This window comes from Pristis pectinata, chromosome 7 (assembly GCF_009764475.1).
Source record: "Pristis pectinata isolate sPriPec2 chromosome 7, sPriPec2.1.pri, whole genome shotgun sequence".
In the NCBI taxonomy this organism is placed as follows: Eukaryota; Metazoa; Chordata; class Chondrichthyes; order Rhinopristiformes; family Pristidae; genus Pristis; species Pristis pectinata.
Genome location: NC_067411.1, coordinates 71570768 through 71588473, shown reverse-complemented (window position 1 = coordinate 71588473; position 17706 = coordinate 71570768). Strand labels below are relative to the sequence as shown.

Genomic DNA, 17706 nt, shown 5'->3' with positions numbered 1-17706 from the left:
CAGCCTGTTATGTCCAGCCCATTCTGAGTAAATTTTATCTTTTTTGTTGTATTACCTTAATGATTGTGTAGACCAGCTCAGGATATTGGGGTAAAAATCTGATTGCATAACAAGTTTTTTTTATATAAAAGATACACTTTGGCTCCTTCTTTTGATCTCAATACACAATTACCACATTAAAGCATAGGCCATACAACTTATTGATGCCCCATGGGCAAGTATGCCTGAAGCACCCAGGATCCTCACTGGCAATGTCTATTGTGCCCTAAACATTCAGTGCTAGCCACCCACCGGAAGTCTGATCTGAATAGAGCAGGATCCAGCAGTAAAATTATTCAATTATTTGTTGGAGACTTGTTTGTAACCTATGGGGCATCAGTTAATAGTTGCTCGAGTTGCAGACTTCCCTCCCCCTTTCCCCAATAATGATGTTCAAGTCATTCTTTCTAGTTACGAGCTTTAGTTGTAGTCCTGCTGTGTAGGTTGAGAAAGCCTGACTAAAGCTTTCTCGGTAGAGGGGGAAAGAGATGCCCAAGCCTCAAGAGAATTCAAACAGCAATGCTTCTTTCTCCACTTTCCAGAGGCTAAGATTTTCCACAGCAAATGGGGAGAGGGAGAAAAGAACAGTTTCACCTGTTATGGGCAAGGCTACAGTCAAAGCATCAATACCTAGACCACTGCCTGAAAAACTGAAGGTCACAGTGACCCAAAACTTAATCACAGATCATTCCAAACCACAATTACTTTTAAATTTATTCTTAAAACCCAAGCCAGGATTACTTTTACAAGTGCAATTTCAAAAAAAAATCAGCAAAGCAGTATAAACACTCATTCCAACACAAAGCAACCCACTGCATTCCCATCCCTTTGATCTATTAGTGTTAATCACCTGGGGAAAATGGTAGGCAATATGCCAACTGTAGATCACAAAAGCTGTTTTATACATGACCACATAATCTGTTTTCATTGGCAATGGCTGGAAGTATGATTTTGAGCAGATCAGTGTCCAAATCAATTCTTTTCAAATCTCAAATGTGATCATCCTGAAGCAATTCAGGTCACTAGGTTACAGATGACTTGCACTCAAATCAGAGCCAAGAGTCTTTTAGGACTCACCAGATGAATAGAATCTACTCCCTTAACTTCCTTCAAAGAAGAGTCAAAATAAATTTTGTTACCCAGGTTGTTAATTTCATTAGAGATTCCTTCAATTCTTTAGCTAAAAATACATTTTTAGGAAGCCTCAATGCAGTCATAGAAACACAGAAAATAGGAACAGGCCATTCAGCCCATCTACCTGCTCTGCTATTTGATATGATCAAATACCTTAATACTATATTCCCACCCTCCCCCCATTCCTCAATGCCTTGAGTCTTGAAATTTATTGATCCACTTAAGAAAAAAAAATCAGTGACCTGGCCTCTAAGCCTTTTGTGGTAATGAATTCCTTAGTTTCACCACACCTAGTGAAGAAACTTCTCACCTCAGTCCCAGTTCTCTTGCCCATGAACCGAAATAGTGATCCTCAATTCTAGACTTGCCAGCCATGGGAAATATCCTCTCAACATCCATTCTACCCTGTCAGACAGTTCCTAAGTTTCAATTTGATCCTCTCATTCTTCAAAGCTCTGATAAATAAAAGCCTAGTCAACCCGATCTCTCCTCAGACTGTCATGCCATCTGAGGAATTAGTCTGCTTAACCTTTGCAGTTTTCCTTCTATGGCAAGTACAACCCTTCTTTGGCAAGGAGGCCAAAACTGCACAATATTTCAGGTGTGGTCTCACCATGGCCCAAAACAATTGTAGCAAGATATCCTTGCTCCCATCCTCAAATCCTCTTGTGAGGAGCAACATACCATTTGCTTTCTTAACTGCTTGCTTCACCTGCATGCTTGTACATCAGTCACTGAAAGCAAGGACATCAAAACATTTTACATCAACAGTCTCCAACCTATCATTCAACCGTTTGTTTTCCCTCCCCCCCCATAAAAAAAAGTTCACATTTATCCCGGTTAAACTGGGCCAGTCAGATTCTTGGCAACTCTCACGATCCAAGTTGCCTTAAGGCTTCTTTGTATCTTCCTCACAATTTGTAACCCCACCCAGTGTAGTGATACTGTCAAATTTAGAAACATTACATTTGGCCATGATCCAAATAATTTAGGCTTAAGCACTGATCCTTGTGGTACCCCACTAGTTATTGCCCATCAGTCTGAAAAGACCAGTGATTTTCCCTATTCCATTTCCTGTCAACCAGTTTTCAATCCATGCCAATACATTACCACAAATGTCTTGTGCTTTAATTTTGTGTAATAACCCAATGTGGGACCTTATTAAAAGCATTCTGAAAATCCAAGTACACCATATCTACTGGTTCTCCCTTATCTACTTTTCCAGTTCTATCCTTAAAAAGAAATCTCCAGTAGGTTTGTCAAACACAAGTTCCCTTTCAGAGATCCATGCTGACCTTGTCTATTCCCACTATTATTTTCCAAGTGTCCTGTTATTGTCTCCTTTATAAATACCCTCCAGCATTTTCCTCACCATTGATGTTAGGTAAGCAGGTCTGTGGTTTTCCCTTGTATTTCCCTCTCCTTATTTTTTCCTCTTGTTTCTAAAAAAAATAGGATTACATGTGCCACACTCCGATCTGCAGGAACTGTGCCATAATCTACAGAATTCTGAAAACTGACAATCAATGCAGTCACTATTTCTAGGGTTACATCCATGCAATGCAAGATTTAGCATCATTGGGTTAAATTGCGACTTGAAGGAAAAATACAACTTTTTAGCACTACCGATATTTATTTAGAATATTGATCAAAACTTCAGCAGATTTTCCAGGATACTCAGTGAACAAAGCCAGAATCAATTCAAGTTGGTGACAAATCTGATTCTGAAATAGCTTTAAGGGTTGTTGATCGATCACACAAGGTGGGGGGGGGGGGGGGGGGGGGGGGGGGAAGGAGATAGAAATTAAAATTCTAAGGTTGGAAGAGGAAGGAGAGGGGAAAATGGATTTCTTACTTAAACCAAAGAAATCAAAATTTGGGAGTGCATAAAACAGCCTTTTGAAATTAGCTCAAGAAAATTCAAAACTTATCACATTTCTTTTAAGAACAAATAGGAAAAAACAATTCAACCAGAAACATTGTAAAAACAAAAAAAGTGCAAAACATACATGCTTTAAATAGTCCAAAATTAAATCCCATGTTATTTCAAACATAGAATGAACCTCTTCCCTCCCCCACCCAAGAGACACTATTTGTCTTCCAGATTCCCTTTTACATTGACATTTCAAAAATCAACTGGGATTTATGTATGTGAAGTTAATAAGTGTAGTGAAGAAAGCTCACACTTAAAGCAGTACTGGCCCCACACTCAACATTAACTATTTCCCCAAATCCTTTCAGCTTTTGAAATTCAGTTGCATTACCAAGTTAGTCATGCAACATCTGTTCTACAAAACTAGAACCACTGGGTGGTGCTATGCAATGCAAAGTATAATGGCTCTGTAATCAGTAGAAATGAAAAACACACATCTTGGAAGTCATTTAGGGAATTGTCAGGATACACCAAGATTCTGATGTTACCCAAAAAGAAAGCATGGGCCACAGTACACAAATGGGGAGAGGGAAAGGTTCCAGCCTACAGTTCCTGGTAGAGGCTTGGAAAGAGGCATGGAGACAAGCCATCTTTCCATCTTAGGTACAGGATAGCACACAATGCAAAAGACAAAACCAATTATTTTTCAGAGTGAGGAGCAATGGAAGGTGAGGGTGGGGAAGGTGTTAATCAACTAATAGTAATATCATTTGTGGCAATGCAATATTAATGTACAAACAATGCACAGCAGTCTTTAGCTTTGCAAGACCAGATGACAAATAACCTTGCAAGTCAGTGACACTAACACAACTTGACTACAAGTTCTATTCTGGTACACAAATCTGTTTAAATTAGAATTGGTTACAGAGCAATTAAATTTCACAAATCCTTTTAACAACAAAATTGAGGGAATAAAAAAAACCACAAGTTCCTCTCAGGAAAGACACTCCCGTTTGAAACCCATTCTACCTCCAGTTCCTTTCACAGATTGGAGTTGTATGAACCCACAATACCCTCCAGAACTATAGAAAATTGAAAAGTTATTACAGTTTCCCTTTAAATCTTAGGCACTTTGCTCCCAATTTACATGCATTACATGGTAGGAATGGCCTAGTCAAGGAGCAATTCATACTTTTGGCCATGGCTGCAATGTTTGTCTTGAAGAGTTAGCACTCACCAAACAAGCTACAGCATCTGCAGCTGTAGCTAGTTTCCAACAAAGTGGGTTTATACATCTCCAAGTGTAGGCCAGCTTCTACATAAAATACACATTGAAATGACATCAGCTACATCCAATGCTAATCTAAAATAAATAAGTTTCAATTACACAAAAAAAATCTAATTAGCTGATGAAGGAAGTCTTGAATAGAATCTGATTGACACAATTGGCTTAGAAAAACAGAAATCCTTAATGTATGGTCACTGAGGACAGACTGCTGCTTTTTTTTCCTTTGAAAATGACAGATTCATTCAGTCTCAGTAGCTTTAGCCAATGCTGCAAAAATGTTGGTGTAAAATATATGCAACTATGACAGCTGTTAGAGTATAACTGCATGTCAAGCTTTTCAACTTAGCAAATTTAAAATTTCATGCAGCAACTAAATATCTTACTGGTAAATGAAAGCACAAGGCAGAAAATATTGGATTATGGTAAAACAAATTGAAGCTGTCCAACAAAGAGGATGCATTGTTTTCTTCTTACATTTTAATAACTGCAAGCTACAAAACTGCAAAGACTATAATAAAACTACTGACACACAGCAATACAATTTAGTGTTGCCAACAGGAAAGTCAACAAAACTTCTTCCATCACCAAAAATCACCTGGTACAAACTTTAACAACTTAAATTAATGAGCGCCACATTTCTCTTGTAGAGCCCCAAGCTTGCATTTTAGAAATCAAATTAGGGTAGGCAATATGTTGGTGTTTAGCAAGCAACATCCTCACTGTTTCAAGTACTTGTTAAATTGTTATGTACAAGTTAATACAAGTCACACTGCACCTAGTCAAACACAACAAATCCTGCAAATTTAGTCAAGTCATTGCCTTAAATATTTGCCCTAATCAGGATCCAGATCTCACAGGATTGCTCATCCATTTGACGGAATACAAGTCGCATCTAACACACAAGAGGTGCAATTTATCTTGTGTTTTGCACAGAAGTATTCGTCCTATACTTTTAGTGCTCTAAAAAGAACAAGTCCAGTGCTACGCTCTCAGTTCTGCTTCAGCAGCACTCACCTTCAACAACAATACAAGTGCCAATGTTTATTTATAACCAGCCCTGATTAGATGTTACAAATTTTCCAACACCAATGAGGATGCAAAAACTCATTTCAAATAACCCTTCTTTCCAAAAATCAAAGTAATCTGCATTTCCTGTGCTAGGCTATTATAAAACAAGGGCTCAGTGGTACAAATGCTTTATCCTACAATATGATGAAACTTGGTTTACATCACGTCTTTTAGATCTACCAAGTATCCAAAACTTGTTTATGAAAACTGGTGGTTTATGAGAATACATCTTAAAGTGGTTCCAATTTAGTCAATTTTTCTCAATTCCCATATCTAGTGAATGATTTATTCCCAATAAGTCAAGACTGTCTAATGGTGGGAAAAATAAAAATCACTACACTACCCTTCCAAATGTAGTAGTGGTTCTCAAATAGAAGAGCTCAGTGCATTTTAAAAGGATTGCCGGGGGAAAAACAGAAGTTACTATTGGAACAGAACAGGATTTTGTCTGACACAAGAAACAAAATACTCTGAATGCTGGAAACCTGAAGTTTAACCAATGACAACAGAAAAAAGGACTCCACAACATCAGTTACCTTCTGAAAACAGTTGTGCCACACTTTGAGATAAGTGTTCTATCTGAAAAGTAGGCCAAATTTTCCTCTTTCAAATGCTAATTAACTTCCTGTTTTTCTTTTAAAACTTCATGTTGCTGGTGTTAAATAGAAGTTTACTGGAAGATAGATCTCAGAAAGGCACTGAACATCTTACATGCCATCAAACAGTGTGAATTTTGTATTATAAATGCAGGTTATATGTTTCTGCAATAGCTAGAATGTGACACTTGCAGGCTCTCTACCCCTCCCTGCTCTACATTATCTGATTTACTGAACTAAAACTTTATATAAACTTCTTCCAGACAAAAAGTGCATAACACTTGTGCTCCTTTAAGCAAGGGCAACAACATTCATCATCTTAAATTCTACGTAATAGCAGCCTATTAAAAAGCAAAATATAAGGTGCATTGCTTCTGCCTAGTGGATTAATACAACACTAGTCCACAGACAGTTCCCCTTCATGAGATACATGCATTGCATCGTATCTATTGGCGCAGCTACGCTTCAGTTAAGTTTGCCAGCTCAATGAGAGCCAGAGCACCATGTAGTCGCTCTCGTTGCTCTTGCATACGGCGGCGTGCTGCAGCATGTGGCCCATTTTTCTCTTCGTCCTCATCTTCGTCAGACTGGATGAACTCCATGGGATCCTGCTGCTCCTGGTCAGCCTTCTGGCCTGTGTTCTTAACAGAAGGCATGCGCTGTTCTCGCATCTCCCAGTATCTGTGTATGAACGGAATTAAGAAATTCAACATTTCCTAATACAAGTGCACCTGAGGCCATACTGCCTCTTGAGCCTGTTCCATTATTCAAAATTCTGATGACAGACCTGATCTTTGGTCACAAATTAATCTTCCAACCCCTTCCCCCATAACACTGGTTTCCACCGACAGCTCCAGGGAGTTGGGAATTCCAAAAAAAAACAATCAACACTCAGAATAAATTCATCCTAATCATACTCTTAATGGTTAATCCTTTATCCTGAGATTGCACAAGACTTCTCCAATGGGGAAACTATTCTAAAAGCATTCACCTTGTCAGGCTTCCTTAGGAATCCCATATGATCAGCTGTCAATCTTCAGATCTCCAGGTAGTTCAAAATTCCTCAAGACAAATCACCAAACCCAGAGTTCAATCTAGTGAGCATTCATTGCACTGCTTCCAATCACATCCTTCTTTAAACGAAAACCAAAACTGTACACAATACTTCTGATCTGCTCTCATCAAAACACTGCACAAGACTTCACTACTTTTGTACTCCATTTCTCTTCCAATAAAAGGCCAACATTCCATTTGATTTTCAAATTACTAAATTACTTGCTTTTCTATCCCCTTATCAAAAAGGTTCAAACTGCACACGTCCCTTCATTAGACTCAATTTGTTATCTTTTGTCCACCAATTTAATCTCTGACTTTGCAAACCATTTTATATCCTCTCCTTGCATTGTCAGCAAACCCAAATACATCGCACTCAGTCCTTTAATCCAAGTCATTAATAAATCGCAAACTAAGGTCCCAGTTCCAGTTCGGCACCTCTCCCAGCCCGAGTCACCGCACTTGTTCCAGCAAATTAAACCAGCCTGAAAATGCACATTTATCCCTGCTCCTTTTTCTGTCAACCAATCCTCTAATAATGTTTAAGCTTTGTAATGTGCAGTAACCTTTCATGGCCCCTTTATCTACCCTAATAAATTTGATGACTGCCATTTTCCTTCAAGATATTCACCACTAATAAATTTGTTGTGCCAGGCACAACAGAAATAAACAGAACCACAACTTGCCAAACAAATTGTGCCTGTTCTAGTGGGTATCAGTAAAATCTATAAAGCTGCAAATTAATCTCAATCCTCCAGTGATACAAAGACTCGTGTTGATGTTATTGGAGCAACATGGGCGGGGGGGAAATCAAATTATTGAAGATAATACATTCAGCAACTGATCTGCATGGCATCCAGTTTTGAAAGTGATTGTTGTCTAACATATTCTTCCTTCCCACCACTGAGCTTCTTCTAAAATGATCTGGACGAAAACCCATTGATTCATTCACAAATTAAAAATAAGTAAATATCTTTGCAACAAGTGTGTCAACTCAGACTTCAGCTAAGAATGTCCATTAATAGAAAAATGGTAAGATATTCCAGGACACAGAATTTCTTAAAATACTCACTTTGTCAGCCACTCTGCAACAGCATCATTGTCCGCAGCCTGTGTTTTGGTTGCCCCATTAGATACTTCATCTCTCCGTAAGCGTGCATAAGGATGCTTGGTACAATGACGATTGGCATGTGTGAACCTGCTTCCACAGCCTGCACAGAAACCAGGAAACGGAGTAACACTTCTCTCAAGAAATTACACACCCCTCCCACAGACTGAAGCAGAAGAATTATATCCTCCCCTATCCCCAAAGGAGGCGCCCTCCCCATTTTAAACAAATTGTAATACATGCTGTATCTGCAATTCATTTCCAACAGCTCTCCACTTGAGAGCCAAACAGTAGCTCTGGAAGCACCAAATTACGAGATCAGATTTGTGAAAATTTCTTTTGACCTTCAAGCCCATACTCGTGTATCCAGAGTATGCAGTCATATCCTGCAGAAGACTCATTAACGACCCCAATTTAATGCCTGGCACAATTTGGCAATAGCATGGAAAACTCCACGGGAGAGAAATTGGTCACAACATCAAATGTGTCTCAGCACAACATACTTGGCTTCAATGCAGAAAACAATGTCATAACATTACCAACCAGTAACAACTCCCTGGGTACATCATGCCTAGAGCTATGCTGAGCCAGATAACCAGCATCCACCTTTATGTTAGCTAGTGGTGTCTATGCTTATATTAACCTCCCATTTAATCCACTTATCAAACCAATTGATCAGCCCGAATTGAGAGACACAAGTTGATCATCACACAGGACTCAAATTTACAACAAGAGCACAAGAGGGGTTTGACAGCTTACCAGTTTCAGAGCAGACAAATGGTTTTTCCCCAGTGTGAAGGCGCTGGTGGGTTTTTAGTTGGCCACTCTGAACAAATGCTTTCCCACAGTTTGGATAGTCACATAAATAAGGTCTTTCACCTAAAAGAAACCCACAGTACAGAGCATTAAAATTTAAACTTCTCAATTCCTCAAAAGAAAAACAAAAGAATTTGCAGGATTCATCTCTGGTGAAAATGACACCAATTAGCTTATCTAAAGCAAATAACTTGCATTTATAAGGCTTATTTGACATAGATATGCATTGCAAAACAATTAACAATGATGCTGACTAAATTTGACAGTCTCATAATAGAGTTGACAAAATGGTTGATGTTAAAATGCAGTTGGAAACTCATCTATGATTCAAACATGATACCAAGATTATTTTGTTTTTTTTAAAATTTGATAAAGTGCAGCACTTCTGATTATGCCCAACTGTTATGCAGTTTGCCCAAAGCAAAAATACTGACCTTCAAATGTATGGAGGAGTGTCTCCCTATACACATCCTCCAATGTCATATTTGTCACTTAGCTTGGATCAGTCACATTTTGATCTGTTCCACATTAAGTATGTTCAAAGACAAAATAGGCCTTGACAAGAAGGAATTTCCATATAATTTCTTGGTTGCCGTGAGATAACCATTTTTTCAAAAAACATTAATAATTAAAAATTTCTTAAAGTCAGTTTATTTCTATGTACAACTGATAAATATTAGGATCAAGGTCCAAACCTAATCCGGTGATCTGCCCAAGAATAGTTCCCACTAAGTAACCAACTGCTCTTTAACAACAAAAAATGTGTCATTACAATACCCCGAGCTCAATAAAACAGCACATCCTTTGATCAACCACGATATCTCAAAGTTAAAGTTGAGTTTATTGTCATATGCATAAGTATATGTATGCATAGGTGCAATGAAAATCTGATAGCAGCAAAAGATAATGTACATTTTTCTTATAAATTAGTTAACATACAACTTAGCATGTTTATTCAAACTCATTCTTGTTCATTTATGGTAAACAGCAAGAGTCAAATTGTCCAACGTTACCAACAGGTAGCTTTCTTGAAATCCAGATTAAAATCAAATTATTTTGTTTAATAACTGTTCTAGGTCAGAAATAGAGTAATCATTCTGAATCCAACAATACGGTTTAAAGTAAAACTGAATCAATAATAAAGATTGCATTAAACTCAAATTGGAAACAGTCATGTAGTGTTTACTGATTAGTGTATTAATTTCTATAATTTGCCATGAAATTGTGAACTGATGGCAATTTTCCTTATAAGGAGTCAGATTTCCACTGATAACTAAGGATAAAAGCACAAAATGTGAGTGTTACATCTGTTCTCCATTAATTTGTTGTGCAAGGTTTGTTCTTGTATGGAGTCAAAGGTTTTCTGGTGTCAATAATTTAACTTAACACCAACATAGTTAAGAGCAGTAAACTTTATTTGTCCAAAGTTAATGACTGCAGCTTTACTGCTATGATGTATCAATACAAACAGATATTAGGTCATCCTACCTATTCCAATATTTGGCAGAGAGCCCTTTCAGCATTTCAAACAGCCTTGTATGCACTTCAAACTTTGCTTTCCCTGTCCCCACCCCCCACATTCCATCAAGTAACCTCAATTTTATTGTTACAAGGTCTTAACATACATATTCTCACTCTAACTACCAATTACCTACAGTGTGGATGTGCCAGTGATCTTTATCAGCACCGAAGCACCTGAATGTATTCTAGCCAGGGATCGTCTCTTTCCCTGAAGACCAAGAGGTTAGATTCCAGCCATCATTGATCCCACCATAATCTAATGTCAGTCAGGTTTCACCCTTTGTAGGTCCCACCAAGTTTCAGCCTGCCATTTGGTTCTAGCTGCTTGGTTGTTGAGAATTTTACAGTAAGTATGCACTAATATTTAACCTTGAAATAGCAAAGTAGGAAGATTTTCCCTTGCAGAGCTATCTGATTAATGCTGACCAAAATCTGAACAATCTTCTTCTCATGGTACGGTAATGTTAGGTTGTGCAGCTGGTGTTCCCATGACAGCTTTTCCTTATCTGAAATTGGTTTTACTCCCACAAATTGCCTTCTGCATTTCAAACAGCCTTGTAAGCACTTCAAACTTAGCTTCCCTCCCCCTCCCTTCATTCCATTGAGTAACCTCAGTTTTATTGTTACAAGGTCTTAACATACAATATTCTCACCCTAACTACCAATTACCTACAGCATGGATGGGCTGTGTAATTTATGTACCCATCCAATGTATTACATCTTACCCGTGTGCGTTCTCTTGTGAGCTTGTAAGGACTTCTCACGAGGAAACACTCGGTTACAAGTATTGCAGCGGATCCTGCTCGAAGAGTGCTCACCCTCATTTATGAGATCACGGATTAGCTCTGCTCTTGGGCGGCCGCGTCTTGTTCCATCCTACAACAAGGCACCCGGATCCAGATTAAAAACTTACTCCTTTTATTCATTTTTAAGTATGTTGCAAGAAACCAGTGATGCAATAGTTAAGACTGTAAAGATGCTCATCCCTACAATCCCTTCAAGAGCACAATTTATCTTTGAAAACCCATTAAGGAAACCATTCTGGAGTCTCAAAGCCAAATTGGAAATTGTTCACACAAGATTTTCCCCTCTAATAGGATCCAAGCCAGTAACCAAGTTGATACAGTTCAGCAGAGGATGGCAAGGTTGAACATTGAAGCAAGTATCTGCAAGGGTATCAAACAGGCTTAACCACATAGCTCAGCACTATGGAAAAAAGGCCAGCTTCTTACTGCTTGCTCATCCTACAAATGCAAGTTCTGCATCGGGAGTTAAATGGAAAAAATAACAGCCCCGAGAAGCAGGCCTATCTACTGGCAGATGCCTACATGCTTTGTACCCATCTTGCATTCTGAAGCAAAATCCTGCCAGCCTCCTTTAAGATGTCCCTTGGCAGTTCCTCTTCAACTAAGATTTTGGACTTGTAATTTTTCCTTTGACTCAATGTCATATTTCTTTTGTGAACATGCTCCAGTGAAGCTTTAATATTGTAGCATCATAATAGTACAGCATGGAAACGGGCCATTCAGCCCAACGCATCCACACCAATCAGTGGGCAAAATTCCATATTAACCCCATCTCCCAGCACTTAGTCCATAGCCCTCTAAGCCCAAGCGATTCAAGCATCCATCTAGACACATCTTCAATGCTGTAAGTAACCCATCTTGAACCACTCTCTCAGCAGTGCATTCCAGCTACTTACCACTCTCTAGGTGAAGGTGGTCTCCTTCATATTCCCTCCAAATTTCTTACCCCAAATCTATATACTCTAGTTTTATCTACTTCTGTTATGGGGGAGGTTTCCTAGCTTCTCTAATCTCTCCTCAGAACTGAACTACTCCATCCCAGAAAACATCCTGGTGAATCTCCTCCACATCGTTTCTGGTGCTTTCATATCTTCCCTCTACCCTGGTGACGGTGACCAGAACTGCACACAGTACTCTAGCTGAGGTCAGAGTATGTTTTAATAAAGTTGGAACACAACTTCCCTACTCCTGTATTCAATGCCCAACTGATAGAGGCCAGCATGCCATATGCTTTCCTAACTACATTTGTGTTTGGTGGGAAGGGGGCGAGGGTGGGGATTACCTAAAGTGGGACAATTCAATGTTCATGCCGTTAGGCTGCAAGGTTCCAAGAAGGAAAAAGAGGTGCTGTTCCTCCAGTTTGCACTTGGAATTCTCCTGGCAGCAGAGGAGGCAGAGGACTGTCATATCAGTCATAATGTGGGAGGGGGAAAAGAGTTGAAGTGACTGGCAACAGGGAGATGCAGGTCAGTTACGGACAGAGCGCAGGTGTTCTGCAAAATGGTCATCTAGTCTGTGATTGGTCTCACCAATGTAGAGGAGGCAACACTTGGAGCACCGAATGCAGTAGATGACATTGAGGTGCAGGTGAATCGCTGTCTCACCTGAAAGGATTGTTTGGGTCCCTGCATGGAGGTGGTGTAGGGGCAGTGGAAAATTCCCAGGGTGGGAGCAGGATGGGTGGGGGGGGGGGGGGGAAGAAAAAAAGGAGTGAACTAGGGAGTCGTGAAGAGAGCAGTCCCTGCAAAAGGCAGAAAGGGGTGGGGAGGGGAAGAGGTGCTTGGTGGTGGGGTCCTGTTGGAGGTGGCAGAAAATGATATGTTGTGTTGTGAATGATGTGTCACCTCACATTTGTCTGGATTGTACTCCAACTGCCATTTTTCACCAGAACATCAATATCTCTCTGCAGCCTAACTCTACCTTCCACACAATCAACAACTTTACCAATCTTTGTGTCACCCGTGAACTTGCTGATCTTGGCTCCCACATCCAAATCATTCATATATATATTATAAACCGGAAGGATCACAGCAGTGACCATTGAGGAACACCAGTAATCACATGCATCCAGTCACAAAAACAACCCTCTGTCTCCTATAGCCAAGCCAATTTTGGACCTAACCTTTTGAACCAATATCCCATGTGGGACCTTGTAAATCACATCTAGTGCCCAGTCAATACAACTTGTTACCTCTTCAAAGAATTCAGTCAGATTGGATCTGCCTTTGACAAAGCCACGTTGGCCATCTCTTATTAGTCCTTACTTTTCCAAGTGATCATTAATCCTCTCTCAGGATGTTTTCCAGTACCTTCCCTACCACTGATGTTAGGCTCACTGGTCCATAGTTACTAGGATTTTCCCGACTGCCTATCATTAGTTCCCTGTACCCGTGATATGCTTTTTTCTTTATCCAATCCTCAACATCCAGGGTTCCCTATACTTATTACCATTGGCTTTTACCCTTACAAGATGATGGCCTTGAACTCTTGCCATTTCTCATTTGAATGCTTCCCACTTGTAGATGTGGACTTACCTGCAAGTTGATGCTCTTAAATCTACCTTTGCCAGATCCCCCCTTATGTTAACGAAATTGACCATACCCCAGTTTAAGACCTTTATTACCAATACATCCCAATCATTTTCAACAATCACTTTAAAATATACTCCAATATGTTCCCCTACTGACACTCCCTCCACTTCACCAGCTACATTCCTCAAGATAAGGTCCAGTAATGTTCCTTCCCTCATTGGTCTATCTACATACTGTGTACAACAATCAATTTGTTAAAATATGCAAGTTCTATCATCAAACTGGACCTATTAATAAGATAGACTCACCAGATAAGCAGTATGCACCCCCCCCCAAAAAAAACTGCAAGACCTTTGGCTTGGATGGCAAAATACCAAATCCACCCAACAAGATCTCTCACTTCTAACATTTCAGGCGTGTACATTATCTTATAACCAAATCAGCTCCGAAGAGGCCAGGCTTACTTATTTCTCTACCCCATGAGTGGTGTCGATTGCTGAGTCTTTACAAAGACAAGGCAGCAGATACCACAAACATGCATCACGTCAACTCAAGCCCGAGTACAACATTATCATCCTCCTAAGTGCAGCAGACTCCCTCGAACTGCGGCTCCCCTACCTACAGGTGTGGAGCTTCAACAACATGGCAAAGACCCATCGATCTACATAATATATAGTGAAATGTCACATTGAAGAAAAACGATGTGACTAACAAATCACTTGTGATTTACCAATTCGTGGTGTCACAGAAGCTCAATAGCAGGCAGAGAGGACAATTAATAGACACTAATGACTTCCAAAAACAAACATTCACAAAGGAGGTCCATGTCCCTTTAAAGAACCCGGCGGGAGGAAGTTACGTCTTTTTGGCGCGCTGGAGCATTGACAAGCTCTCCAGGAAGTGATTTCATTCATTTCATTTCTGCACTCCGTCAAAAAAAAGCAAGTGCACGATCACAAAATATTAAATCAGTCAGTCGGACAGCTGCAAACGATAAAGCCATTTGGCGAGGGGAACGTAGTGAGCGTCCGAGGGCTGAGGCAGTCTCCGGCCACCCATCTCCTGCAGATGCCACCCCCACTCTGTTTACTTCCCCACCGGAGCCGCAGACAGTTAGCGGTCGACAAATGCGCGCCAATCTGAGCCAGGCAACTCCACAACAACATCAGAAGCTGCCCCCTCGCCGTGAAACAAGAGGTTCAAAATAGCTAAAAAAAAACATGCAAACAAAACAAAAAAAAGCCTAAAACCAACAATCGGCGAACGAGAAACTAAAAGCTGAGCAACAACTTAACCAAAACAAAAAAAAAATGTCTATCCAACAGGTGAACAAACCCAGATTAATTTGCACGGACTCTGCCTCTGACTGACCTGCGAGAGATGCTCAAGCTCCCGGTCGAGAGCCGCCGCCGCGGCTCCAGCGGGCCCACGCTGGGAGTCCCTGCCGCCGTTACCGGTGAAGGAGGCTCCGGGGCTGAGGGTAACATTGTGCGCGTTCTCACCCCACTTCCACGGATACACCATGAAATCACTGAACCCGGGGCTGGTGGGCGTCACATCCACGCGTTTGGGTTTAATCGGGGTGGTTTTAATGACAGAAACACGCTTAGGAGAACCGCAGGCGACCTGATTTTCCGCCATCGCAACGACGATGCGCAGAGACAGACGGAAAAATAGTGAAAATAAATAAATAAAATCGCGGTGACAGAGCGGCGACTCGAACAGAAACTCCCGCGTTTAAGCATTTCCCGCCCTTTCTGCACAAACCAACCGAACGCCGCGCTGGACCCCTTAACGTCACAATGAATGACTGACAGCTCCATTCATGGCGCGGATCTTCCAGGCTCGGCCAATCAGGAGCTAACGCGCTCTGCTTATTGGCCGAGCTCAGGTTTTATCTGCCAGCGGTTATAACGTTTTCTTGCAAATGAGCTGATCATTTGCTGCTTGACCGCTGAGCGTTTCCAGCATTTTCTGTTGTTGTCATTTGTTTGTTTTTAATCGTTAAAGAGACAGATATTGGAAAATGCTACTTTATGAAATTAAAATTGAACATCAGTTTCGCCAGTATTTATCGAGCAAACATCGTCATGGATAACAACTATTTATATAATCCCTGTACATAAAGTAAAAACTGCACCAGTAGATCAATTAATATTCCCTTTTATTGTGCTTATTTTGATTTTATACGTTGGACCAAACGTTAGTGGAAAAAATAAAGGCAAGCTTATAAATCATTCTGGTATTAATGCACAAATCAGCCACAAATGCAGGGTTCAAAGCAAATATCAAGTAATGCAGTTGCTGGTAATCTGAAAGAAAAACAACATGATCGCACAGCAAAGAGAATGGTACTGGGAGTTGCAAATCGTTATTTGCTGGTTGGTTGGCCCTACTAAAAAGTATCTGCCTTGCAGCTTTCCTGATACAGTGATTACAAGTTTTTTTTCGAATATGTATTTTATTTGTCTATTTAACTCGGTCTTAGAGAGATAAAATTAGTAGATCAGGGTTTCCTTTCAACAGTGTTGTAAATGTAAATACAATGTAAAGCAGTCTCTCAGGCTCAAAAAGGGATAAATTAAACCACATTGAATTACGTTTAAAATATTATCTCAAAGACTTTTATTTAACAGTTTTTGCTTTCATTTGTCTCACTTTATTCAAACTTACTTTCCTTTTTTATTTTTCTTTATAGTTGTTTCGACTCCAATTTGCCTTCTTACCCCCACAGTTCCCTTCCCCAGCCTAAATTTCTTGGTTATGGAGATGAACTGCTGGTACCATTGTGCACAAGCCACAGATGTCCAGTTACAGCACTGCAACTTGCACATCCAAAAAGTTGGGGTCAGATTATTGTTGGGAAGTTTCTGTGTTTCCTGCGTTGCTGAATGCACAACAGATTTTTTATTATAATGTATCTATGTTAATAATATTACGTGGCACAAATCCAACCTGTATCTAATGTGCTTATTAAAGTTTAATTACAAAGGAAATATAACAAATAAATATAAGAAAATGTTAATTTATTTTCCCCTGAGTCTGGTTGCCACAATATGTATGCTCAAGTACTCTCTCTTTCCAATTCAATAAAAAGATTATTAGGGCCAATTAATAAAACTTCACTCAGAAAAGTGTGTGTTTGGATAAAATAAATAATTTACAGCTTATTTAAACCCTAATTTTACAAAGGGCAGGAAGGATTTCTAGGTCTTTATTACAGCTGGATTGAATTTTCATTTACTAATTTGGATCTGGAGATGGGGAGAGTTACAGAAGCTATGCATATGCATTACAAATTACTTGGAGAGTGGATCTACCTCAGTGACTGTTCTGTTTGTATCAAAATGTCCACTACCAGTAAGCTAATCACCAAAGCCAGAAGAATGTACATTCATGAGGATTTCCACCATATACCTTCTGACCTAAACCAATTCTAATTTCAGTGATCCTCTACATCTTTGACTTGTGCTTCAGCCTATGCTGCCATACCTCTACACTAAATAATGGTTTGGTATTTCCTGGAACTTGTCTGACATTTGTGAGAAAATGGGATAATTGGTGTTGTGATGAAACTTCTTTTTCCGTAGATCACTTGATTATTGTGTTGTGTGAAAACAGAGATCATATTTATTCATTCTTGCATACATTAACCCTGTTGGAATATTGCATTTTCAGAGTAAGACATAAAACTTCTTAGCTTTTTAAAGATCTATCTCTTAGATCACAGATTTGTTTTCCCACAATACATGCACTTTTTCCCCATTCAAGTATTTATCCAATTCCTCTCTGAATATTACTGTTGAATTTGTTTCTACTGTCTTTTCATCCGGTGCATTCAAGATCACAATCCATAGTGTTAAAAAATAATTT

The 17706-nt window shown here is 39.7% G+C and overlaps 1 protein-coding gene across 1 annotated transcript; it reads right to left on the bottom strand.

Annotated features, from left to right (window-relative positions):
* Window positions 1–735: 735 nt before the first annotated feature.
* Window positions 736–16128, bottom strand: znf367 (zinc finger protein 367). The gene is made up of 5 exons (XM_052019180.1): window positions 15205–16128; window positions 11222–11372; window positions 8919–9038; window positions 8124–8262; window positions 736–6679 (listed from the first exon to the last, which is right to left on the bottom strand). Exons 1-5 carry the CDS (start codon window positions 15472–15474, stop codon window positions 6457–6459), a joined length of 903 nt encoding a protein of 300 aa, XP_051875140.1. The 5' UTR covers window positions 15475–16128; the 3' UTR covers window positions 736–6456.
* Between the last annotated feature and the right edge of the window lie 1578 nt (window positions 16129–17706).